The sequence below is a fragment of the Kogia breviceps genome, chromosome 9, assembly GCF_026419965.1.
Source record: "Kogia breviceps isolate mKogBre1 chromosome 9, mKogBre1 haplotype 1, whole genome shotgun sequence".
Taxonomy (NCBI): Eukaryota; Metazoa; Chordata; class Mammalia; order Artiodactyla; family Physeteridae; genus Kogia; species Kogia breviceps.
The window spans coordinates 73103451-73129914 of NC_081318.1; the positions used below are offsets into that span (position 1 = coordinate 73103451).

Here is a 26464-nt window from a genome sequence, read left to right on the forward strand (position 1 = left end):
TCACCAGCATTTGGTAGTGCCAGTGTTTGGGATTTTGGCCATTCTAACAGAAGTGTAGTAGTATCTTGTTTTAATTTGCAATTTTGGTAGCTATTTTAATTTTTTCACTGTATAACTGAATAAACTCAATCTCAGGGAAGTTAAATAACTTGCCCATGATTCTATAGCTACTAAGTAGCAGATTAAAAATTAGTTTGTACAGATGCCAAAGCCCTTGTGTTTTTTATTCTGCAGGTTGCCTTATAGCTAGACAAGAATAAAATTCAAATTCACACACGGAGAACACCATAGAGTAGTTTCCAGGCTCATTATTACTCGTTTTAGTTTAGGTTCCTCCAGAAGAGGACCCTGAGACAAGAAAGTATCAGGGAACAGTGGAGAAAGGAAGGAGGGAAAGGCAGTGAATGAAGGATGTTTGAATACAGTTATCCCTGTGGGCAACTGCAGCTTACTCCTACAGGGAACCTAGGGAAATAGTGCTCAGTATTACTTAAAATGTAGTGTGTGACAGAACCAGTCCTTGAACTGTTTAAGACGCATCCAGGAAAAAATATATAGTAAAAGTAGGTACTTAGAAACTTCGATAACAACCTGACATTTTTGTAACATCCATTTTTCTTTTTTTTCTTTTTTTAATTTTTAAAATTTATTTTATCATTCATTTTTGTCTGCATTGGGTCTTTGTTGCTATGCGCGGGCTTTCTCTAGTTGTGGCAAGTGGGGGCTACTCTTCATTGTGGTGAACAGGCTTCTCATTGTGGTGGCTTCTCTTGTTGCGGAGCATGGGCTCTAGGCATGTGGGCTTCAGTAGTTGTGGGACACAGGCTCAGTAGTTGTGGCGTGCGGGCTTAGTTGCTCCACGGCATGTGGGATCTTCCTGGACCATGGCTTGAACCCGTGTCCCCTGCATTGGCAGGCGGATTCTTAACCACTGTGCTACCAGGGAAGCCCCAACATCCATTTTTCTAATAATTCGTTTTATTTTTTTTCCAATCCGTGATGGATTGAAAATGAAAAACTGGTCCAAAAATAGTTTGAGAAGCACTAGTATGGAACACAAGGCCCAAAGTGATTCCTTTCAGGGAGCAAGTGAGCTGGGGTATTTATACCTCACTTCCCATCAGGTCAGTCCTTGGTTGAGACAGTGTCCAGAAGTGTTCATTTCCCAGCACTTCTGCCTGGGTGGAATGAAGCGGTATGCCCTGAGGGACACTTGAATGTCAACAGTAGTGTCTACTACAAACTTTGTCAATGAAAAATTTCACTAAGCTAATTAATCTAAACATCATCACACCTCTATAATCAAACTGATAATGAGTTAAAGGGTAAATAAGCATTAATTTGCGACATGCTATATATAGAAGGATAACAGAAAGCTAGAATTTGACTATGCACAGATAAAATGTTTCATTCAAAAGCACCCATGAAAATAACTAATACTTCCAACCAAAGCATTGGTTAGTGGGTAGGGTAGCTAAATTAAAGCTGCATCATTACCTAAAATTCAACTGTAATGCAAAGCAGTAGTCCATGGAATTCAGGATATGTGAGTAATGAGCATCTGTCACTTTACAGGGCTTCCTTCATCAACCTAAGAAAATTTTGTGTCAGCTTGTTAGAAAATAGTATTTTATTTCCCACTAAGGAAGCCAAAGGCAAGAGCTCCTCCTCCTTCTCTCCACTCCCAGAAAGCCAGGGGACTGGCATGTGACGAAAGTTCTGAAAATTAGATATTCTCAACCAGGATTCTGAATCTTAAGCAAGTGGTCCAAAGATGAAAGGATGGTTAGAGAGCATTCTTATTTTTTGGAGACTTACTGCTACTGCTTATGCCTTCCTTGGTTTCTGGCCTTATTTAATCCTGGTCTCTCAGCCTCCTGCTAATTCTGTGAGCTCCCAATTTCCTTCCAATAGTTTCCTTTTTTTACTTATGACAGTTAACAGTCTGACTCTTACTTGAAACCAAAAGTCATCACTGATATGAGGTGGTGGTGGAGAATCAGAGCTCTATTCATGCTTGCTTAGTAATTCTCTTGAAGAAGTGAGGTCAGTCTCTTCATCAACCTGATTTTTAGTTTCCACATTTCTACAGTAGTATTAGTTCAGCAGTGTGCTTTATGTAAAATTAGTCTGTGACATGTTCTCTGAATAAAGGATTCTTCCTTTGGAGAATCCAATTGCATGTTAGCCAATTTAAGTTCCTAAAAAATTCTCCAGCAAAGGATTTAACTTAACTTTAACCCAGCATTTCCTAAACTTAATCATGGAAGTCTTATTTCTGAAAATATTAACATCTCACACAGTTATTCATCCACAGAATACCTTGGAAAGAGGCATTGACTCCGGCAGTTCATTTTTCTTTGACTTTGCACCTGACATTGGAGTTTATCACTAAGCACACATGAGGCCTTTGAGGAGTCTCTGCATTAGTTCATTATGGCAGGGGTTCTTAAACCTCAGTACATAAAGAAGTATTTGATGCTTAGCATATTGCTAAGCATCACACCAGATCTACGAATTCAGAATCTCCTGGAATAGAGTAAGGAATCACTCTACAGGTGACTATGTTGTGGGCAATCCTCAGTTCACAGTATAAGGAACACTACTTTCTGTAAAGTACCTCCTGAACCTCCTGATGGCTTACATTCTTTATCATTGGAAGAATCTAGAAGTCATAGTCATAATTCTATATCCCACTGGCTTGATCATTCAGATCATTCATTTCCTAAAAGCTGTAGATGAAGCAAGTTTATAGACAACTTGTGAACATCAGCTTAAAACCTCTGAATAAAACTTTGAAAATCTCTGATCCAACTTCAGAAAGATAAATATTAAAATCTGAATATGGTTTTAGCTGTAACTATGGGGTCAATAATTTGGACAAAATCTAGTTAAAGGTTGAACACACACTAAAAGGAGCAGTCAGTCTCTCAGACGTCTCTCTCACTCCTGTTAACTGTCTATAGCTTATTCATTTCTCACCATAAACTATTAGTGAGAAATCAAGGTTAAAGGAGTAGTAGGTCAGAAACTTAATTCATCCAATTTTATGACTTATTAGCAACTAAAAGATTCTGATGATAGGAAGCCTGAAATGAATAGCTAAAATGTTATTTTTAGATTATCTGTGAATTTCATTTGTTCTCATTAACACGAATGATGAAAAATCAGCTGTCAGAAATTTCAAAGCAAGACAGCAGAACACGAAAGAAACAAAAATTACTCAAGTCACCATCTTCTGGAACATTTTTTCTCTGTTAGAATTCTTCAGGCAATATATGGAGAGAATAATACTACATTTCTTCACAATATCCTGTACATTTTCTTACATGAAAAAGGATGAGCTGTGGTGACATTTTTTTGTTGTTGTTGTTGGAAAAAAGCAAACTTTTTGCTCCTGGGCCACTAGTTATATTTACTGTAAGAAACCCTTACAGATGATTTGCAAGATTCAGGAGAATTCCCTTTTGTCTTTACGGCCCCAAATGTACTGATAATTTGTTAGTAAATAATTTGCAAGGATCATAGTCTCACAGCTGCAATATTCTCTTTTTCTTGATAATCATAATTATAACCTCTTTGCAACTGGGGAGTGACGATACATGGAGGTGTGCTTATTCTTCAACATCTGCATAAAACGGTTATACTGACATATATTTGCATGGGCTTCATATAACACAACACAGAATTCTTTCTTTCCAAAGGGCTTCAAAATTTACAAGCTTACCGATTTACAAGCTTTGTTTTATTCCTCTTGCTACACAGTTGTTTTGGCTTAGTATATAGAATATATCAACATCTAACAATATAGAGTTTAAAAAATTTGTACATACCTTATCATATTTCACAATGTTACTTTATTATTTGCATAAATTTATTTTATTTAATATTGTAACTTCCATTTACATTTCCAACACTAAGAATTAGAGTTAAAAATGTCATGAAACTCTGATGTGATAGTCACTCAACAATGCAGAGTGTACTTACACATACATCCTTATAGGGATTATGGATTGACCTTTTTTCTTTATTGTAGCACTGCACTGTCTCAAGGGTGGCTGCATTCCTTAGGGTTCTGAACTAATCTCTGGAGAATACACATGCTGCCTCACTGAAGAGTCACTAATCAAAGCTTGAATATGTTCCTTTTGTGTTCCTATTTCAAAACCTCATCCCCACTCCAGCCATTTTTCAGGATCCTTCCTTTAAGACCACCGAAAGCAAAACTATAGCAGTTTAAACTTGGAACTAAGGAAAGAAAATAAAAATGAAGCTGGGCTGGATTTAATTCTATGTAGAGTACATTGCCAAGAGTGGAATTACGTTTACAAGCATCAGTTTTTTCAGGTTTGGGTCATTCATTTGGTCTCTCAAAAGGACCTGCTTTGTAGATCCAGGGCACTTGTAATTTTCCAGCTGCGTTCCTGGTTTGCTTAGCTAATCCTGTGGGCCCCAATGTGCAGTCCACACCTGAAAAGGGGGAGTTTTTAATGTCGTGGTTTATTAACCAGGTACTTTCCATTCACTCAGTTAACAATTAGAAAACAGAAAGAAAGAAAGAAAAAGAGCGAGAAACCCTCCTACTTGTTTTTTTACTCCAAATATGGAGATGGAAACTATTAAACAAATAAGAAGAAGGGAAACTCCCGCATATTTCACCTTGACCTGGCTGGAATGCTCTGATGCCTGTAAGAGGCGGTGCTCTATGAAAGAGATCGGGCAGGCTTCTAGTGGAAAAATGAGAGGTCAAACTTTACCACGGGGAACCTCTCCTGCCCCTAGAGGAAAAAGAGAACCATCAGCCTGTGTCTCAGATTGGAAACAGCGCCTTGTTTTCAATCCGGGAGACTGGGTTCCCTCCCTCGGCCTAACGTCGTAGGAATGGGACCCAAGAAGGCGCGCGGCTTCCCTGACAATTGCCGGGCATAACACCCGTTCCAGGCTTGAACCGAAATTTCTGAGTTGCCAACAGGCAGAACGGCCCTCCCACCTCCTCTCCTCAGTCTCACTCTTCTGCTCCGCCGCCCTTTGTAACTTCTTTGTTCCGTTTATTTGGAAGGTGACGCTTAAGGTCAAAAGATCCACCGTGACTGGCAAAAGCCCAGAGCCACCACCAGACCCTGGGAAGAGCAGGGCTGTCCAACTCAGGGCTGAGGCTCCGAGTGGAGAAGGAGCCGTGAGAAATTTCAGCTGCAACTCCGGGTACAGACCCTGCGGACCGGCCCAACACTCCAAGGGTTGGGAAGACGCCGAAAAGTCTTGGGCTGGGGCAAAGGGTGAGCTCCGAACTCTGCCAGCAAAGTGGGCAGTGCGCACCAGCGGAACAGAGGGTGTTGGGGGCGGGGAGAGGTGCCTGCACTCCACGTAGTCGGTGGGCAGCTGCTGAGCAGTGAGTATCTCCCAACAAAGAAACGCGCAGCTTCGGGGTCAGAGGCTGGGGTTTGCGCACAGCTGCCACTCTTGCTGAGCTAGTCTCCGCGCCACCTAGCCGAGCGTTGGGATGTGGGGATTCGGAGAGGAGGGGGAAAGAGAACACGGTGTGAGATTCCTGCTGCCCGGCTACGCATCAGGAGTTCTTGTGAACGATGGGAATGGCAACTCTCAGAGCCAAGGGGAAGAAAAAGAGCTGGAGTGAGCAAAACAAAGAGCGAGTGTGGGCCGCGGTGACTTCATGCCTCACCAATGTCCCGCCCACGCTGCTCCGAGCTGTTGCTGCAGCCCGAGCCTCCGCCGCGCCTGCGGGCGGCCGCGGCAAGGAACTCTGTAGCGTGGGGCGGTTTCCTAGCAACTCGCAGCCCGTACGCGCCTAGCTACCCGCACTTTGGGAGCCCCAACCCTCCCTCCCCACCGCAGCCGGGGGCCGGGGCAGGACCATTCCGCCCCCGCCCCTCGCCAGCCTCGCCTCCTTCTCATCCTCTCCGGGGTGCATCCCAGAGCGCGACAGCTGTCCCGGCTCTGGACGGCGGGACGCCTGAGCAGCACACTGGGGCCAAAAGGACGAGGGCACGAAGCACCCGCCCCTGTGAAGCCAGGCTCTTGCACCCCTGGGGAACCTCTCCTCCTGCGCTCGCGGCCGTGCGCTCCACTCCCGGTCAAGCAGGGAGCTGCGATGCCTCACTCGGTGTCCGCGGGCGCCGGCGGGGGCTTCTAGGGCGCTCTGGGGCCGCCTCCCCCGGCTGCTGGCACATCAAGCTTCCTCTCTCGCCAACCAGGACGTTGCCGCTTTGACTTTGCCCGCTGCTCAGCTGACGAGGCTGCAAAGTTGCAATTAAGTGAAGTTGGCTTCCCTGCCCACCTGTGGAAGAAGCTCGACCTCATTGATGCGCCATCGACTTTTTTCCCCTTCGGCCTCGCCAGCGTCCCCTCCCACAGATGCAGCATCACCCGCTGAATGTACATTAGGCTGGTTTTTCCCCCCAGCTTCGGGCTTTGTTTGGGTTTGATTGTGTTTGGCTCTTCGCTAAGCTGATTTATGCAGCAGAAGCCCCATCGGCTGGAGAGAGACAAAAGCTCTTTTCTTTGTCCCAGAGCGGGCTGCGGAGCCTTTGCTCGCGTCGCCGCCCCGGGTCATTCGCCGTCAGAGGAGGTGCTTCTCGCGGAGATCGCGGGACCGGCCGTGCGGAGCTGGGAGGCCCGAGGGGGCCCTGAAATGCCGAGCTGTGCCCAGGCCGCCGTACCTGCATCGTTTGCTCCGAGCCGCGGGGTCCGCCTGCCGGGCCTGCTGGAAACGTCCTAGCAACACTTGGCACTTCGCGCCCGGGAGCGCGAGCGCGCATCCGGTTAGCAGCCAGGCGGCGGGCGCGGTGCAGTGCGGGCTGCTTTGCATTATGTGCCGCTCGGCCCTGGCTTTTTTTACTGCCACATTAGTCTGCCTGCAAAACTGCAGGCCAGGTCCTGCCCCATTCCTCCGGGCGGCCTGGGTGTTTTCAGTTGTTCTTGGACTGGGCCAAAGTGGTAAGTTGTTTTGTTTTCTTTTGTTTTCTTCCCTTCCTCAAAGGTCTTGGGCTGTCACGAAGAGCATCCCAGCCAGGTAAGCGGCCCGGTGACAGCCTCCAAATGCGGAGAACCTCACAAGGGTGGGTGTGTGGCGCCGTTCTCCATTGCAGGTGGCCCGAGGGAGGCCAGGTATCAAGCGTTTCCTCCCTAGAGGGACAGCAATAACTGCTTACCTGAGGAGATCCTGTGGGTTGCTGAGGGAGGTAGTAATAGAATGGAAGTTTGGGAGGGTGGTGGGCCGTATTTACAGAAGCCCGTTTAGGGGTTCTGCCCCGTCCTTGAAGGCATCCTCCTTGAAGGCATCCTTGAAGATGCTCCCCATCTTTCTAGTATGTGGGTCCACTAACCCCTAGCTTGCATTTGATTCAAACCTGAGGATAAACTGGTATAATGAGAGTAAGCGTTCTGTTTTTGAGTCCATGAAAGAAAAGGATAGCTGCACACAAGTTTCCTCTACCATAGTGCTCAGCCTGAATGACTTAAACATATATGAAGAATATTCTTGCTTTAAGTCACTATTTTTTCAGCTCAAGAAACAATTCCTAGCTAACTGATCCCTCAGTGAGATCAATCCTTGAGACCGAGACCTTGAGACAGAAGCCGAGAGCAGGACTGACAACTTTCAGTCCATGCGAGCCACTTTTGTCAGAACTACCTGATTTGGAGAGGATACTTCTTTATAAAGGATATTGTCCCCACATTTTACAAATCACAAAGAGAAGCTCAAGTCAAATAGTGTATGAAAAGGTGCTTTGGCACTTCTAAATTAGATGCAGATTTAAGGTGGCAGTGCTGGATTGTTAGCAAACAGTAAGACATAAAGTAAGTGATAATAATAATCATGAATTTAGGATGAGTTCTTATTGGTATTAAATGTAGGCCAAATATTTATTTTTGCCAATGCAATGATTATTGCCATACTTTTTGGAGCATGTTTACTTTATCTGTGTTTGGTCATTGAGACTTAAATTCTATTAGAGCCTTTCTCTGGCCTCTCCTGTTGAAGGAGAGTTGTAATTGTTCTGTATACTAAAATGTTCTCCTATGCTTTGAATTGACAAGCCAAATTTCTGCCTGAAGCTAATTAAAACCATCAAGTCATAACCTTATAAATAAGGGTTTATAATGGAAACATGCTAGGTTCACTTACTTGTTGCATACACAGCTGTCTAATATTTGTTTCCAAAGAAGATTTATCCAACTGTGAGAAATGAGGGCAGTTAGAGTTAATTTTTATCTTGTGGCTCTTTTTTGGCTTATAAGTTGATTTTAAAATAAGTGAAACTTAAGGCAAAGGAAAAAGTAACATCAATTATCAGTTAAGTGAAACCACTCAGCATAACTCCATCCTGTGTTAATAAGTGACAAAGTATTTTTCTGGATTTAGTAAATACATACACATGCACATACACTGGTAAGATGACCAAAACTTGTGTCAGCAGAGTATATTTTGTTCCCAATACTTAGGCAAAAAAAAAAAAAGAGCTACTTGCCCCCAGATTTTGCTAGTAATTGTGAGTTTTTAAAAAATATTCATTGCATTTGTAAAGATTAGTCAAGTTCTCATGTAATAGCATTGTATTTCCATCCAGTGACTGTAGCTGATTTGAAGCAAATATTATGAATGAGCTCTCTTGCACCTGCAGTTGTGAAAAGGGAATGCTTATCTGAAATCAGAACAAGGCATCCTTTTCCCAGTCTCTGTCAATATACAAAGATTTCTGATGTATACTGGTTTGCAGTGCAGTTAAAAACATGCAAAAAATTTAAATTATAGCCAGTACAACTCAGAAAATTAGAGATCAGCGTAAACTGTTGTACTTTTGTGATATAGCTACAAGTCTCAGATTATATGTCTTCACAGTACAAATTAGATGCTTAAAGCAGAATAGAAATTTAGGTATCAGTTACAAAGGAAATCTTGTTCCCTTGCTCAGTAGTTTACACCAAGGAAATGTTGAGGGCAATAAAGCCATACGAAAGAAACCATAAACAGCACAACTTTAGGTTTAATTTTTGAAGTAGAATTTACAGGTCCCAAATACATAGTGGACTTTTAATAACAAATATATAGTGAGAAAGGGGGATGTTATTAATAAAATCTGAACATTATTCTGATCTAGAAAAAAAATTATTGGAGTTTGTTTTTCAACTTTTCTTGGTGGAAATTACTGACAATCAGAGAAACAATAACACTATAAAATGGTTATTGAGTAACTGGAAAACACTAGAGAATACCCAATGGTTAGTATTTGAAGAGTTAATGTAGTAACACTGCTGTTTCTACATTTGCTAGCTTTGAAAAGCTAAAAATCTTTTTAACCTAAATTTTTATATGCAATATAAGAGTGACAAATTTCAGAAACTACCATTTCTTTTTGGAAAGTGGTAACTATTGCGCTGAAATTTCACCTTCTGTGCATAATCAACTATTTATTCTTTTACATAACAATCAACTGGATTAGCATTGTTTTATAAGTGTAGTATATTACCTCAGAAGATGTTTTATAGAATAAGTTTCAGAATTCTTTATGCTTACCTAAAGTGAGAGGATATTTAAGAGAACCAACGCTTCACTTTTAAAAATCCAGTTTTCCAAATTATTTGCACAATAAGCATCCAAATTAATTCTATCTTAAAGCAACTGAGATACTTTCCGATAAAAAAGCTTGTACTGTATATGAAAAGGCTATGTTTGTGCTGTATATTTTCAAATCATACCAGCAAAGTAGGTGATATGATTTGAAAGATGCCATAAAAATTCTTGTGCCCCCAAACAGTTCTTTCACCTATTACCAAATTATCAAAATTTTCACCATTTAATGGATTTCTTTGGATTAAGCATGGCATTGACACTATGTTTCTTCTCATTTTTAACTTTATATTACGGACATTTTCAAACACACACAGAACAAGAAAGAATGGTGTAAGGAATCACCACAGACCCATCACCCAGCTTCATCAACTATCAACTGAAGCCCAACTTCTTTCATGTCTTCCCGCCTGCATTTCATTTCCTTCCCCCAACAAGACTATTTTGAAGTAAATGTCTCATATCATTTTGTCCTAAAATATATCAGTAAATCAAAATACTACTGGAGGAGAAGCACTCTTCATTAATCCCCATAACACGAATTATTTTAGCTAAAATTTAGGGCCACAAGAACGTCCACTATCTTTAAAGGGAGGAATGCGGAAGTGAGGGAGGCAAGCAAAGGCAAAGACAGTTTCAAGTATTGCTTCTCAGTGGTTCTATTATATAGCTCCATTAAAAATATTTTTTAAAAAGTATGCACGCATATGAAAAAGAAAAAATACAGACAAAGGTAATTACTTTATTCCAGTGGAATCACAGCAGGTATACCTTGTTTGAGTTTCAGTTTTAAGGACTGTTCCCTCTGTCTCTTGAATCATCATTTTTCTCCTCTCTACTAGATCATTTACAGCATATGCATACCCATACATGCTGTAATAGCTCTCATCTTCTATTTCTGTCTCCTTTGTAGCAAAAATTCTTGAAAGGGTTGTCCATACTTGCTGTCTCCAATTCTCCTCACCTTCTCTTTTAATCCATTGCTCAGGATTTCTTTATCATCCCTGAAGTTACACCACCCTGTTAAGATCACAGTGACCTTCCTATTGTCAAATCCGATGGTCAGTTCATAGTCTTCATCCTTCTTGTCCTACCATCTGTCAGCGAGTTGACACTGTTGATCACTCCCACCTTCAAAACACTTCTTTCCTTGGCTTCCTGGACTCACATTCTCTTGGTTTAAGCTCCTTCTCCATCCCTGATGTTGGTTCTTTCTCATGTCCCAACCTCCAAATATAGGAGTGGCCCAGGATTCAGCCCTCATATGTTCTCTTCTAGATATATACTGGGTCTCAGGTGGACTGATCAGGTCTTGGGTATTAAAAACCATTTCTATGCCGACAACTCCAGTCTTGCCCTCTTATCTCATCTCCAGAGGGTCTAGCAAACTGCCTATTCAACATCTCCACTGTATGTCTAAAGGCAAAGTTAACCCTAACATAGTCAAAACCAAACTTCCAATTTTCTCCCTCAGGTTTGCTCCTTTCATACTCTTCTATATCTCAGTAAGCGATGTCAGTCTTCCAGTAGTTTGGGATAACACTTTGGCAGCACCCTTGATTTCTCTGTTTCTCCCACATTCCATGGTCAGTTCACCACCTCAATTGCCTAAAAAGCTGATTTTGCTGTGATTTTCTTTTGTCCTCTCAGATTTGATAAAAGTTGAATTAATACTATAACTTTTTTTTTTAAGTATAGGATATCTTCAGGTGGTAGAACCATATATAGCACTCCGAAAAATAAGAGGACTGACCAGGTAGTAAAAGATCTGAGAATAATATTAACCAGCTGATAATTTTTTTTTTTTTTTTTTTTTTTTTTTTTTTGCGGTACGCGGGCCTCTCACTGTCGTGGCCTCTCCCGTTGAGGAGCACAGGCTCCGGACATGCAAACTCAGCGGCCATGGCTCACGGGCCCAGCCGCTCCGCGGCATGTGGGATCTTCCCGGACCAGGGCATGAACCCATGTCCCCTGCGTCGGCAGGCGGACTCTCAACCACTGTGCCACCAGGGAAGCCCTAATAATTTTTTTAAATGTATGTTTAAGTCTTAAAGATATATTATTTATTCATGAATATATATACCTATTAAGCTAACTAAGCCTTGATTGGACTAAAATCAAAATTAGTTAGTAACTTTAATAAAACAAGGGAAGTCAGAGGATAAGTTTAGAAGACAAAGGGACACTATTGAATAGGATTTAATATAGACAGTTAACAAGATAATCAGTTTTCATTCCAATTTGCTATGTTTATGAGACATAAGAAATAACATGATATAGCAACAATATATTGCCTTTTCAATTTTCCTGTACTCCATTTTGAATGAACCTTCCTTGAAGCAAATAAAGTATTTGAGATAATCTGGTCTGTGTTAACAGCCTTTTCTGCCCCACCTGTTAAATTAGATTTATCCAGGTATAGTTATATTAAATTTTCACTTTGTTCACCACTGCCCTCCCCCAGGGCCATTCTGTTGATCACTAGATGGATCTCAGAGGGTACAGTTTTTATCTAAAGTTCTTTAAACTTTAATAAATGGGGCCTGATATGCAGAGACCATCCAGTTTTCTTAAAAAGTAATAAGCTGTTTGCCTTGTGATATAGTCTTTCTCTTGTTTGTACTTATTAAGCAAAGATGCTCAAAGCATCCTCTTTGAAAGTGCCTGTTGTATAGCATTCTCAATCATTTAAATGATGTCTTTTCACTGGTTTGATAGGTGTCAGTGATAGGTCTCAGTGAGTAACTTATATAAAAATTATGTTATTTTTGATATTATTGAATCTTACCTTACCAAAATGACACAAGGAAATAGTCTTTTTATATGTTCATTGAATGACCTGACAACATTCACAACCAATCCTGTATTGTTTATGCTCAGTCCTTCTTGGTCCTCAAAACTCTAGTCCCTGTTGCAGCCCAAGTCTACACATTTAGAGGAGTTTTGCCAGCATGAGGACTGTGATGCCCTATGTATCTTCTCCAGTTATATATGAAATGTGTTCTGTAAGCTATTTATTGATTATAAAAGAAGCCATAGAAAAAAATATTTTATGCTTATGCATGTTGCATTTTATTAAATTGAACAATTAAATACTGAGCTTCTTAGGCAGGTGACCTAATTGCTAATCTCTAAAAATGTAACTTTTCCAGTCGTATCCTAAAGATGTCATATAAGTATGGCTTCTATATGTAGTGGAAAGAAAGTGCAATGCTCGTGTAATTTCACCAACAACTGGGTAGCTCTCTCTCTGTGCCATGCACTGATATAAATGATTTACCACATTAATTTAACCTTCATACTAACACTATGAGAGAGGTAGAATTGTTATTCCTGTTATAGAAATGAGGAAACTGAAGCACAGAGGACGTAAGTAACTCACTGAAAATCACCTAGCTAGTAAGTAGAAAAGATGGGATTTGAACTAGGTTATGCTGCCTCATACTTGATTTTAAAAGTTTCTAGATGTTTAAGTTATACATTCAGTGTGACTGTCAGATAGAGGACCTTCATGAGGAGGCCCATGGCATATTTGGAAAAAGGCCTTTCATTCATCCCCTTTCTCAATTGTTGGTGTGCAAAGGTGAATTGTGGTGGAAATCTGGGTGTTTCAGGTTGAAACAATGGCCATAGGTGACATTAATGTGAGAGCACTGAAGCCTAGGAACAGAGTTTGGACCTCCTCCCCTGGAGATTGCTGGGCTATGCCATGTAATGCTGTTACCCTCACAGAGTAACTGCAGAGAGGAGGATAAAGATTTGTGAATCAGGGCATGGTGAAAACATAACATCCGTGGAGGCAAATACTCTCAACTTCATATACACCTCACTATGGTTGTTTTCATATGGGAGTAAGAAAGGGCAAGAAGACATGTGGCCTTACGGGCATAACCTGGAGCGATACTCTGCCTCCCACAGGATTTCCGATGTGTTACAGATGTGTTTGACTTGTGGTTATGAGAAAGAAAGGAAAAGAGAAAGACATTGACCTACTAAGTAGCTGGTAACCAGTTCAGTCAGAGTGTTCAAAGGGACAAAATCATGGTACAAGGCATGACACCATTGATCAACATAGGGCTGAAAGCATTCCTAGCCATTTGGAGCCACTCTATTATATAGCTTGATACTCTATATTGTTTAATATATTCATATTATTTTTTCTCCGTGCATTTTTACGAAGTAAGTGTTTTTTTGGCTGTTAAATATTTACAGTGAATAACCATAGCCAGTAGTCTACCAATATTGGTCATTTAGAGCATGGCATTTCCAGTATACGCCAGGCTCAAGGCATCTACTGCTGTACTTTCTTCAGGCAGAAGTTCTTGCTCTCTCTCTGTGTGTGTGTGTGTGTGTGTGTGTGTGTGTGTGTGTGAGTGATTTCAGTTTTATAACTATTTGACAGCAGCGGTTAGTTCACATCTATATGGACTGTCTATAGATTTCTGAAAGTGGTGACAGGTTTATAGGTTATCAACATATAGAGCTTGTTTAGTGAATCTTCACCCTTGTTTCCCACATATGGATACGATATAGGACATTCCTTATTCCTTTGGCTCAGACAGCTTTGTTAAGCTTGGTGTCAATGTACACATCTGGAGTTCCCACCTCCTTCATGGCAAACTTCCAGATCCCTTTGAGTGTCCAAGGGTCATGCTTCTTTTAAAGCCTACTCCATATATACACAGGTAAATGCAGATGGTTTATTCTCTGGTCAACACCTCATTGATGGAAGAATGGCCCTTTCTTCTCACCACTTTTTTCCGTGGGAGCCATCCAAAGAGTGCAAGGGATTGTGACTCTTCAGGAAGGAGTTTAATGCTGAGACATCAAAGGCTCTATCTAAGCACTAAGAATACAGCAGAGAGCAAAAAAAAGTCCCTGCTCTCATGATGCTTACATTCTAACTGAAGAAGACAAATACATGTATATATATATGTGTATATATGCATGATATATATGATATACAATTTATCACATGTGGCATATACATACACATGTGTGTATATATGTGTGTGTGTGTGTGTGTGTGTGTGTGTGAATATATATGGTAAAAAGAAGAAAAAATAAAGCAGAGTGAGGGAACTGACCTGAGAGGGACTGGACAGTCTACTATTATAAACAGGATAGTCAGAGTAGGTCATTCTAGTAAGATAACATTAAATTTCTTAAATTTTTTTCTTTCTATGGTACACGTCAGACATTTCACAATCTTTCCTATAGTTTAGCTCCTTCCTGAAAATGGGAGGCAAAAAGATACACTAGGATTTCTAAGCTGTTAACAGTAATAGGAGTTTTTTTCCCCTTTGTTATTAAAGGTCATCAAATTATCACTATGTCTAGGAAGAAAAGAGTTGAAAGGTAGTGAAGGGGTGACAAGATGATAAATAAGTGGGTGATTCTAGGTAAGATGACTAAAGGAAAATGGAGATTTTTGTTTTTTAGCATCAACTCTTTGCCCATAATGGTTTCTCGAATCTATCCTCTCCTTTTAATACAATGCTACTAGAGTAGACAAAGCCTGAAATAGTCTTCATTCCATGAGGCAAATCTTTTGGTAAAATCTATGAGTGTCCTAACCAGTCTCCATTATTTCAAACCTTTGTCCACACTTTACCTCCCTACTCAGAATCTTCATGGCTTCCATCGTCTTCAGGCTCTTCTGCATGGTATGCAAAGTCCTTCCAGAACATCCCATGCCTAACATTCTGGTTCCTCGTTCAAGTCCTGTCTCCACATCAACCTGTGACCTCCTTAAGAGGAGAAACTGTGCCTGCTGATTCTGCGTTTTCAATGCCGGGCATGCAATAGGCCCTAATAAATTATTTGAAGTAAATGACTCAATGAATGAGGTGAGGATAATAATGATCAGTTTTAAATTGGGCAGCTAAGCAAATAAGCCCTATTCAGCTCTAATCCTCACTAGAATTTGAACTTTAAGAAATACAGTTTTCTTTTGAATGTGAGTTCTACTATAAAAGGTTTAACACCGTGAAAGAATGTTTGTTTCTGCATTCCCAGCCCACTCCAAAAAGCAGTCTCTTGACTTGACAGGCAAATCTTTAGCAAAGATCACAATAGAGACTTAGTTTTTTAATCTACTTTTTACAAATTTGTTTTGCTTTCAAATTTCTGTGATAATTAGTTTCATTGTTTTTAATTAATGTGAAAAGTAATCCTGATACTTTACCCTCAGTGTGTATTTTAAAATTGATTTCTACTTAGATTATACAAACTGAAATTTGTAGTCATTTTAACCAAATACTAAAAAAAGTAATGAAAAAACAAGATATTCTAATCAATTTAATTATTATGCACTCAGATTTTCTTAAAGCATCTATAACTTTGTGTCAGGCACTGTTCTGGAGTTAAAAGAATAACAATAGTTAACATTTGTAAGGTATTTTCTCTATGCCAGACACACTCCTGTATATATGATAGGAAAATATATCTTTTAATGCCCACAACCCTCTGAGGTATGTACTCTGATAATTCACATTTTATAGGTAATCAAACTAGTTAAAGAGTCATTGAATAACTTCTTCAAGATCTCTTAGCTAATAAGTAATAGAACCAGAATTCACACCTGCGTGGGTTTGACTCTGCACTCAACCTCATAACAGACTATATTCCAGCGGTAAGAAAAGTCTCTATCCTGGTCCTTAGAGGGCCTTGCTATGGCCCTTTCCACAGGCAAGGAATCCATGGGGCATGCCTGTCCAGAGTCTTCAGTTCCCTTCTAGATCATCTTTAGAATTCTCTGCCCAAGCAGCCCCAACCTACTTTCTTTAGACTGTGCCACCCACATGCCAAACCCGAGGAGAGGGGAAATAAATAGAGCTTGGACATACAGGCTGGAGTATCCATGCAGGTAAGTAGATAGGCTATTTGCTTTGCAGAATAAACCTAGAAGTGAGAGAGAAGAGGGGCAGATTGAGGGCTGGAGTAACAACACACACTGCAAAGTTCCCAACCAGAAATCTTAAGAATCTGAAATTCTAAATTCAGACCTAGCTTCTAGGGCATTATCAATGCATGTTTATCAATGTAGGAAAACAGAACTTATTTTACATAATAGTTTCTTAGCCTGGGCTTTAACTGTTAAATATTTAATCCTGTTATGCCTGCCACCATTTGTACTCTTGCTCCCACCCTAAAAAAAGTTAGGAACAGATTTGTCTAGTACATTAAATATTACCGGGGGGAGGGTGACAGACAATGAATGCACCACAGATCACTGAATAAAGAGAACTACTTTATGTCAAGGTGCTTTTTGGTAAAGCTCTGAGATGTATACAGATCACACTAAATTCTATTTTCCTGAAAAAGTGTCGTAGAGAGTCTAGTGTATACCTTTTTTTTTTTTTTTTTTTTTTTTTTTTGTGGTACCCGGGCCTCTCACTGTTGTGGCCTCTCCCGTTGCGGAGCACAGGCTCCGGACACGCAAGCTCAGCGGCCATGGCTCACGGGCCCAACCGCTTCGCGGCATGTGCGATCTTCGCGGACCGGGGCACGAACCCGTGTCCCCTGCATCAGCAGGTAGACTCTCAACCACTGCGCCACCAGGGAAGCCCGAGTGTATACATTTTAAAATTTAGTTTTACTTTCTATTTCCCCTTATTGGTTTAAAACATGTCACAGAAAAGAACATTTTACTGACATGAATTAGCCAAATTCGGTTGAATTATTCAGCTGGCATACACTTAACATCTATAAGTGAATGAATGTGTGGAAAAAATACTGCCAAACTGTCTTTATGGACTAAAAGGACTATTTTCCAATATAAATATCAGTCTTTTTTTTTTCTTTTCCCACAATTTTTTAAAACATTTTATTGGAGTATAATAAATATCAGTCTTAATGTGACCTCCTTTCTGTTTTTACAGCAAGTAAATTAGTCTAATTTACATATGAAAGAAAAATGTAATAAAAGTCAAAATGATTTCCATTGGTATTTTATAATTTAATTAAAACAGTCCTACCTTTCAACAAAAGTACTAGGATCAATTCTTGCTTGGAAACTACTAATATTAAATAGCTATATTAAAATTATCTTCACTAACTTTAGGAAATTATTTTAGGAAATAAGAATAAGATCATTAAATTAAAATCGCAGTGTTAAATTATAGTGGTCTTATTGGATATATACTCTTAAGATGATTCTAAAAGATGCTTTTATTTTGAATGCTGTTATTCAAAGTACTAGAAGTTCATATTTTAAAACACCATATAAAGTCTTAAAAAGTGATCTTTCATGCTGACTTTATCAATGAGCCAAACTATCATTACTTATAGTTATTTTGAAGAGAGTTGTTACACTCTTTCCCAGGTGTTTTTGTTGTTATTTTGTTTTAATCCACTGTTAACATTTGTCAAAGATAGAGTCTGTTGCCATTCTAGATCAGTACTGGTACAGTTTGATTACTCTAGAGAATTGCCAAAAAAAATCACAGCACCCAGGTAGTACAGAGTGAGGAGCCAGAGTAGCAACCAAAGGCTAATTCAAGCTAAAGTCCATGAGAGAGGCTGAGTTTGGAAAGACTAGAAATGGGAAAGGCTGGTAATGAAGACAGGAGAATAGCAGACTAGAAATATGTCAGCTCTGAAGAAACGTGCCAAATATTTCTCATTACGTATGTGAGGTGTGCAGTAGCTTTTGGTCAGGGATGTTTTGATATTTTGGACCCAGCCTCCTTCTAGGATTGAAAGAGTTGATATGCCGACAGTAAAATACAGCCACAGTCAAAGTACTGTTGTTCCAAATATACATATGGTAACAGGGTCCTATCCTTGGAATTGAACCACAAACATTTTCCAAGGTACAAGCATTTTTCCTGATTTCAATGGGGGCCATATATTCAGTATAATTCCCTAGTAACTGTTGCACATACTAGGTAGGGAAAAGATCTTCAATCTTATAGAATGAGGGATGAGTACTGTGCTCTGAAGGAGCTTTAGAATATTATGAGTTCGAACAAAGAAAATAATTAAAAGAAAAATTCAAAATTCTACAGGACCTTAAGGAAGTACCTTACAGAGTGCCAGACTAGGCATTATCTTTTTTAATTGCCTACTCAAGTCAGGCTTGGAGGTCAGGCTGGCTATGCCTAATGGTGTGAGGTATTAATTGATTGCAGTAAAACAAAGAATTCAGGAAAGTTTTGGAGTGTGCAGAAATTGCTGTAGAACTGGCTGTTCTAGTTGGAAACAAAGAACTCGTAGCAGAACTGAATTATTGGCAGAAAAATGACCTACCTGGTCTCTTTCTTAGTACCAGGCATACCTCCCAAGGTATCACTCTATTGTCTTTTGTGCATTTGTTTTGGATTTATATGGTGAATTGAAGACAACTGAACCATAATTTGCAAAAGAAAACCCACTAGAAATGATACATGAGGCTCAAGTTCCAAGAAAATTTATCTGGAAGATGATAACACTGAAAAACCCTCAAGAAGGGAGTCAGTTTCAGGCATCCTGAATTTTGGTTTAAAATGTCCCTTTTGATGAGTGTTTCAACCACAACCAGAGCCCTAAGGTGAAGGACAATGTATATAATCACAGTGCCATACCCCTGAGGTTGGTAATGGAAACACAAAGATTAAATGTTATTAGTACCAGTCTTTAGTTCAGAGGATATAACTTGTTCGATGCCTCTTGAAGACTTCAAGGCCACACGATGCTTGGTGACATCTGATGGGACTAAGACGGGGTGTTAGAAGGGGTGAGGTGTCCTAAATAGGTACCTGTGCCCCAATGAAGACAGCATAACACAGCTGGAGAATAAAGCCCAGCACCCACTGTTAGGGAGCGCATGTGTGTTAATATACATGTTCAGGGCCGACCCTTGGCTACTTGCATGTCAGCATAGCATTGATGCCAGAAATCATTACTCTCTGAGACCAAGACTGCAGGATAGATTATCTGGTGGTAGACTTACTGGGGTAGAAATCAACTTATAGGCATTATCAAAAGTCAGATATCAGGGCTTTTTGGACAAATCCTGCCTCTCAGAGATGTGTTTGATTTTGAAGTTAAAAAAAGACAAGTGCTGCTTCTGACTGAATTACTTGGCAGTGCAGAAATGTTTGGTCGGTTAGACCTATAACTGGATGTTATACCCTGCTTCCCCACAGGATAGACTTCTCAAATACTGCCCAGATGACATGGGTTTTTTCTCCTACACTGCGCACTTATCAATTCCTTTGGGTTTAATTTTTTTTAAACAGAAAAGCTCATGTACAGAACTTGGGTTTTCTTCACCCTTTTACTAAATTACATACAGGCATACCTTGGAGATATTTTGGGTTTGATTCTAGAGCACTGCAATAAAGCAAATACTGCAAAAGCAAGTCACATGAAATTTTTCATTTCCCAGTACATATAAAAGTTATGCTTACACTATATTATAGACCATTAAGTATGCAAAAGCATTATATCTAAAAAAATAATGTCCATACATTAATTTAAAATATTTTATTGCTGAAAAATGCTGTCATCTGAGCCTTCAGTGAGTCATTATCTTTTTGCTTGTGGAGGGTCTTGCCTGGATGTTGATGGCTGCTGACTGATCAGGATGGTGGTTGTTGAAGGTTGGGGTCGTTTTGGCAATTTCTTAAAATAAAACAACAATGAAGTTTGTTGCATCGATGGACTCTTCCTTTCACAAAGGATTTCTCTGTAGCATGCAATGCTGTTTAATTGCATCTACCCACAGCAGAACTCCTTTCAAAACTGGAGTTGATCCTCTCAAACCCTGCTGCTGCTTTATCAACTAAGTTTATGTAATATTCTAAGTCCTTTGTCGTCATTTCAACAGTCTTCACAGCATCTTCACCAGGAATAGGTTCCATCTCAAGAACCCACTTTCTTTGCTCATCCATGAGAAACAACTCTTCATCTGTTAAAGTTTTATCATGAGACTGTAGCAATTCACTCACATCTTCAGGCTCCACTTCTAATTCTAATTTTCTTGTTACTTCCACCACATCTGCATTTATTCTTCCACTGAAGTATTGAATCTCTCGAAGTGATTCATGAGGGTTGGAATTAACTTCTTCCACACTCCTGTTAATATTGATATTTTGACCTCTTCCCATGAATCACAACTGTTCTTAATGGCATCTAGAATGGTTAATCCTTTCCAGAAGGTTTTCAATTGACTTTGCCCAGATCTTTCAGAGGAATCACTGTCTATGGCAGCAATAGCCTTATGAAATGTATTTCTTAAATAAAACTCGAAAGTCAGACTTACTCCTTTATCCAGGGGCTGCAGAATGATCTTTTGTTAGCAGGCATGAAAACAAATTAATCTTGTCCATCTCCATCAAAGCCCTTAGGTGATGAGGTACATTGTCAGTGAGCAGTAATAATTTGAACAGAATCTTTTTTTCTGAGTAGTTGGTCTCAAAAGTGGGCTTAAAATATTCAGTAAACCATGTCATAAACTGATATGCTCTCATCCACGCTTTGTTGTTCTGTTTATAGAGCACAAGCAGAGTAGATTTAGCATAGTTCTTAAGGGCCCTAGGATTTTCCGAATGGTAAATGATCATTGGCTTCAACTTAAAGTTACCAGCTGCATTAGCCCCTAACAAGAGAGTCAGCCTGCCCTTTGAAGCTTTGGAGCCAGGCATTGACTCTTCTTCTCTAGCTATGAAAGTCCTAGATAACATCTTCTTTCAATACAAGGCTATTTTGTCTACACTGAAAATTTGTTGTTTGGTGCAATCACCTTTATTAATTATCTTAGCTAGATCTTTTTTTTTTTTTTTTTTTTTTTTTTTGTGGTACGCGAGCCTCTCACTGTTGTGGCCTCTCCCCTTGCAGAGCACAGGCTCTGGACGCGCAGGCTCAGCAGCCATGGCTCACGGGCCTAGCCACTCCGCGGCATGTGGGATCCTCCCGGACCAGGGCACGAACTCGCGTCCCCTGCATCGGCAGGCGGACTCTCAACCACTGCGCCACCAGGGAAGCCCTCTTAGCTGGATCTTCTGGATAATTTGCTGCAGCTTCTACATGAGCACTTGCTGCTTCACCTTGTACTTTTATTTTATGGAGACTGTGTCTTCCCTTAAACCTCATGAATCAACATCTGCTAGCTTTAGACTTTTCTTCTGCAGCCTCTTCACTTCTCTCAACCTTCACAGAACTGAAGAGAATTAGGGCCTTGCTCTGGATTGGGTTTAGGCTTAAGGGAATATTGTGGCTGGTTTAATCTTCTATCCAGACCACTTAAACCTTCTTCATATCAGCAGTAAGGCTGTTTTGCTTTCCTATCATTTGTGTGTTCACTGGAGCAGCACATTTGATTTCCTTCAAGAACTTTTCCTTTCCATTCACAACTTGGCTACCATTTGGCTCATGAGGCCTAGCTTTTGCCCTGTCTCAGCTTTCAACCTGCCTTTCTCACTAAGCTTAATCATTTTTAGCTTTTGATTTAAAGTGAAAGACATGGGACTCTTCCTTCACTTGACAGCTTAGAGGCCACCACATGGTTATTAAGTGGCCTAATTTCAGTACTGTTGTATCTCAAGGAATAGGGAGGCCCGAGGAGAGGGAGAGAGATGGAGGAACAGCATGTCAGTGGAGGAGTCAGAACACACTTAATATTTATTGATTAAGTTTGTTGTCTTATATGGGCATGGTTCGTGGCACCCCAAAACAATTACAATAATAACATAAAAGATCACTGATCACAGATCATCATAACAAGTATAATAATAATGAAAAAGTTTGAAATATTGTAAGAATTACCAAAATGCTGCACAGAGACTTGAAATGAACAAATGCACTTGATGCAGGGTTATCACAAACGTGCAGTTTGCAAAAACACAATATCTACAGAGCACAATAAAATGAAGAACAATAACATGAGGTAAGCCTGTAGATGCTTCTAGCTCTATGTTAAAGAATTCAAGCTCCAGAGTACTCCGGAATTGGGCCTTCGAGTTCTGTGGAGCTGCCATAGTGGCAGATGACCTACTAACTGGTCAGTCACTTTAGGATATTTCCTAGGGGTTCTTATTGAAAAGCAGAGAACTAAAACACCCAGAAGAATCCTAAGAAATATGGAATTACCTAAAATTTGGAAGCCTACCTCTACAGCACAGTGGCACGCACTCCTATATATGACTTACCTATGAGGAATTTGTGTTCCCAAGAACTTTACCCTTAATAGCACAAACTCACCTTTCCAAAGATTTGAGGATGCTATACAGTAAGTGGCCTAGGATAGTCTGAATTAGTTGGTTATACAAAGAAGGCTGTTGGATATTGCCCAGATATACAGTGGCCCCCTCCATCCAAAAGATCACAGGAGAAACCACATGAACACTGGGAGACTGGCAGGGAATTCTAGAATCTGAGAAGCCATTATCAATAATGTATATAACTTAATTTATATATTAAAAATATATTTTGAAAAAGACCTTTCATTCATCTCCTTTTTCAATTGTTGGTGTCCAAAGGTGAAGTGTGGTGGAAATCTGGGTGTCTCAGGGATGTTCAGGAGGCAAGTAATCAATGGCCACAGGTACACATTCACGTGAGAGCACAGAAGCCTAGGAACAGAGTTTGGGGTCAGGTTGTCATTTGTTTAGGAATAGAATAAAATCTTCCAGGGAAGAAGGGGTAGATAAACTGACTTATCTCTGTACACTCAGTGGATCTGCAAAATGGGTCTAATAGGATAGAAAGGCACTCAAAAGCCTCAGTCATGGTGAGGAAACAGCTCCTATTTACCATTCAAAAATAATCATAATTGATTATATATTTTAAAAGGCAGCTTGGGAGTCTTTAGCAGAAGCATATAGGTTGAACTTGAAAGGGGTGGTTAAGTAGTAGGAGACAAAAGGGATATAAGGGCCAAGGGCGAGCTGAGTAGAAAACAGAGGGGTTCAGAGATTAGACCTGGGGTGTTGTATGTTGGGGGATGATTTAATTTTTCTGAATGGGTTGCTGCTGTTTTGCCAGCTTTAACTGATCCAGCTGAATGCGCTGACCCCCTGTAGCAACTTAACAATACTGTGTGATTTCTAACAGACAGTATATATTTGGGAACCAGACAGAATAGAGATGCAATTATGTAATAAAAGGATCTGGAAAATTCCTCAAGGAAGTTTTTACTGACCCTCCCAGTCTCCCTTTTAGGTGACATCCTCCTAATGGTTTGCTGCCATAGCACCTAGCCTGTTCTTTTCACAGTACACGTATTAAGGTTCTGTCATATGTTAGTTTTTGCTATTACTCTGTAAGCTTTACAAGGTAGGTACCCTATTCTTAAGACCCTTCACAATGCCATGATTATAGCAGGTATTAAACAATTACCAAATAATTCATGAATGGACGAAGGCCATCCAAATCATTATAACTTCAAATTCCTTAAGAAGTGGAATTTTCTGCCATGTTCCCAGATGATAATCTTTTCCTCTTTTGACCAAATCTTTGTCCATTCTCTTCCGTCTACTCAAGACATCTTTTAATAATACTAATAGTGCTGCCCATGAGAAGGTGAGAAACAGTTATAGTAAAACCCTGGTTACCTACAGTGTATGTGAAATCCATGGTCATTCACAGTTTGATGCTTTCTTTTGAAAATCTTTTAAAGATGTATTTGTAAACTTTCCTATCTTAGTAAGTACATCATTCAGACTTCGAGATTTGAGAAAAGCCTCACAGTTATCATTCAATCAATAAATCAGAAGGTATTGTTTGAACACCTACTCAGTACATTTGGCATTGTACTAGTTGCTATGGGGACAGAGGAGATGTAAGATATCATGCAGGTGGGATAGCTGAGCTTGGGAACTGTGTGAGTACTTAAAACAAGATAGTGATGTGGGGCTGAGGTGGGTGGTCTGGGTCATTAGTGTTGCAGGGCTTTTGACTTCTCCTGAATTAGACAGGAGGTCTAATTAGGTCAAGTGTGTCCTGATGCTGAGACAGAACCTCGAAGTCCCTTCTAAATATTAATACTTAATTTTTAATTTTCCTGTGCTTCAGCAGAGAATTGAAGTGCAGAGCCTTGATTAACTGAAGGTTTCAACTGCTTAGGTTTTACTATACATATGGTTTACCTTTTAAGGTACAATGTATTCCTAGAAACCATCATAAAATGCATCAACATAAAGCAAATCCAGGCTGTGTATCCCTTACCCTAAAGGTATATGTGATTACTTGCATTGTCTTTAGCTATTAGCAGAAAACTGTTAAATGAGTGTATAAAGACAGGAAGAACAGAAATATAAGGATTAATTTATCGAATGAGTAGACTAGGGATATCAAAGTGGCCAAATTCAGAGACAATGTGTCAAAAAAAAAAAAGTGTTATGAGTGCTGGGGAGCAGTGCAGAATGGCCAGAGAGAATAAGTGCATTAACAGGACAAAGCTTCCCCAAGGGGAGGCATCCTGAGCTGAGTTCCAGAGTTGACTGAGAGAAGGGGACACAATTGGGAGAAAGTTAACTGAATGATGCAGAAATAAACATATCAACTCAGAGAGAGAAAGGGTTGGGGGAGAGGGCACACACAGGACATTTTGGTCAATGCAGAGGAGATATGTATTCATCTTCTCATTAAACAAATATGTAGTGAGTCTCTATAATATGCCAGATATTGCTCTAAGCCCTGAAAATAGAGCAGTGGACAAAATAGACAGAAATATCTGCCCACATGTAGTTTATATCCTAATGGGAGGAGCCAGACCATTGACAAAATAAATAGAATGTCCAGCGTGCTAGAAGGTGCTATTTGTCTAGCACCTTCTGTAGTGAAAACAAACGCAGCTGGGGGATAAGCAGCAGTGCTCACACCTTCCTTTCTAGCACTCTTCACTCCCCATCTGAGTCTGTTTTTCTCTACAGAAAGTGCTAGACATATAGCACCTTCTAGAATGCTAGACCTTCTATTTATTTTGTCTATGGTCTGCCTCCTCCCATCAGAATGTGATATCTGAGCCAAGTCCATAAACCTGGAGGGAAATATGAAAGGATAACATCTGCCTCAATGATATGTCTCTTGAAAGGAAGAGACTGGCACTTAAACATGAATTATAATCTAATAGGTTCTATAATTTAAACTAAAATCTAATAAGTGCTAATCATTTAACAAATAATTTTTCAACAATGACTGTGTGGAAAGCATATTTCTAGATGTATAAGAAACATTAGGAAACAAAAGGACAAAAATCCTTGTCCTCATGAGTCTTATATTTTGGGGGAACAGGAAACAAAATAAAAAGTAAATATGGTTATAAGTAATTATATAGTATGTTAGAAAGTGCTAAGTGCTATGGGAAATAGTAGACCAGGATTAGGGGGATAGGTGGGAATTTCCATTTTAAATGGATTAGTGGGATAGACATCATTAAGAAAGGGGATGTTTGAGCAAAGTCTTAAGGGCAGTGAGCATTAGCCTTGTGGATAATTGGTGGAGGGGATCGAAAAAAAGAGAGGCTATCAAGGGATATAAGAGATGTGACATAGATGGGAAGATGGAAGGAGTGGAGGTGGCAGATTGTTGGTGTCAGGATCCTGGAAGTGAGTGAGATTGAAAAACAGGAGGTAGTGGTCGGAGAGGGTAATATGGGAAATACTGGAATTGTAGAGGGGTTGCAATTACTGGTAGTTACAAGGTCTAAAGCTATGACTGTGGCCTAAGCAAGTAGCTAAATCAGAGTGGAGGACAAAATAACTGGAGAAGAGAATGAGGAAGTGGGGCATCTAGGTATTGCAAAGATGTTCTGCATATATACTGAGATTGCCATGAACTGAGTAGTATTGGAGAGTGTGATAAGCAACGAGTCAAAATTCTCTAGAAATGAGAAGGCATCACCCTAGCATCAGTAAATGCCCATAGTAATTCAGGGTTGTGCGTGATGTA

The 26464-nt window shown here is 40.0% G+C and overlaps 1 protein-coding gene across 3 annotated transcripts in view; it reads left to right on the plus strand.

Moving 5' to 3' along the window:
* Positions 1–3897: 3897 nt before the first annotated feature.
* ITGB8 (integrin subunit beta 8) overlaps positions 3898–26464 on the plus strand; it is a 99674-nt gene continuing 77107 nt past the window's right edge. For all 3 annotated transcript variants that reach the window (XM_059073710.2, XM_067042639.1, XM_067042640.1), the window contains exon 1: positions 3898–6954. In XM_059073710.2, the coding sequence (XP_058929693.1) occupies positions 6828–6954 (127 nt within the window). In that variant the 5' untranslated portion in view covers positions 3898–6827. The remainder of the gene's footprint in view (positions 6955–26464) is intronic.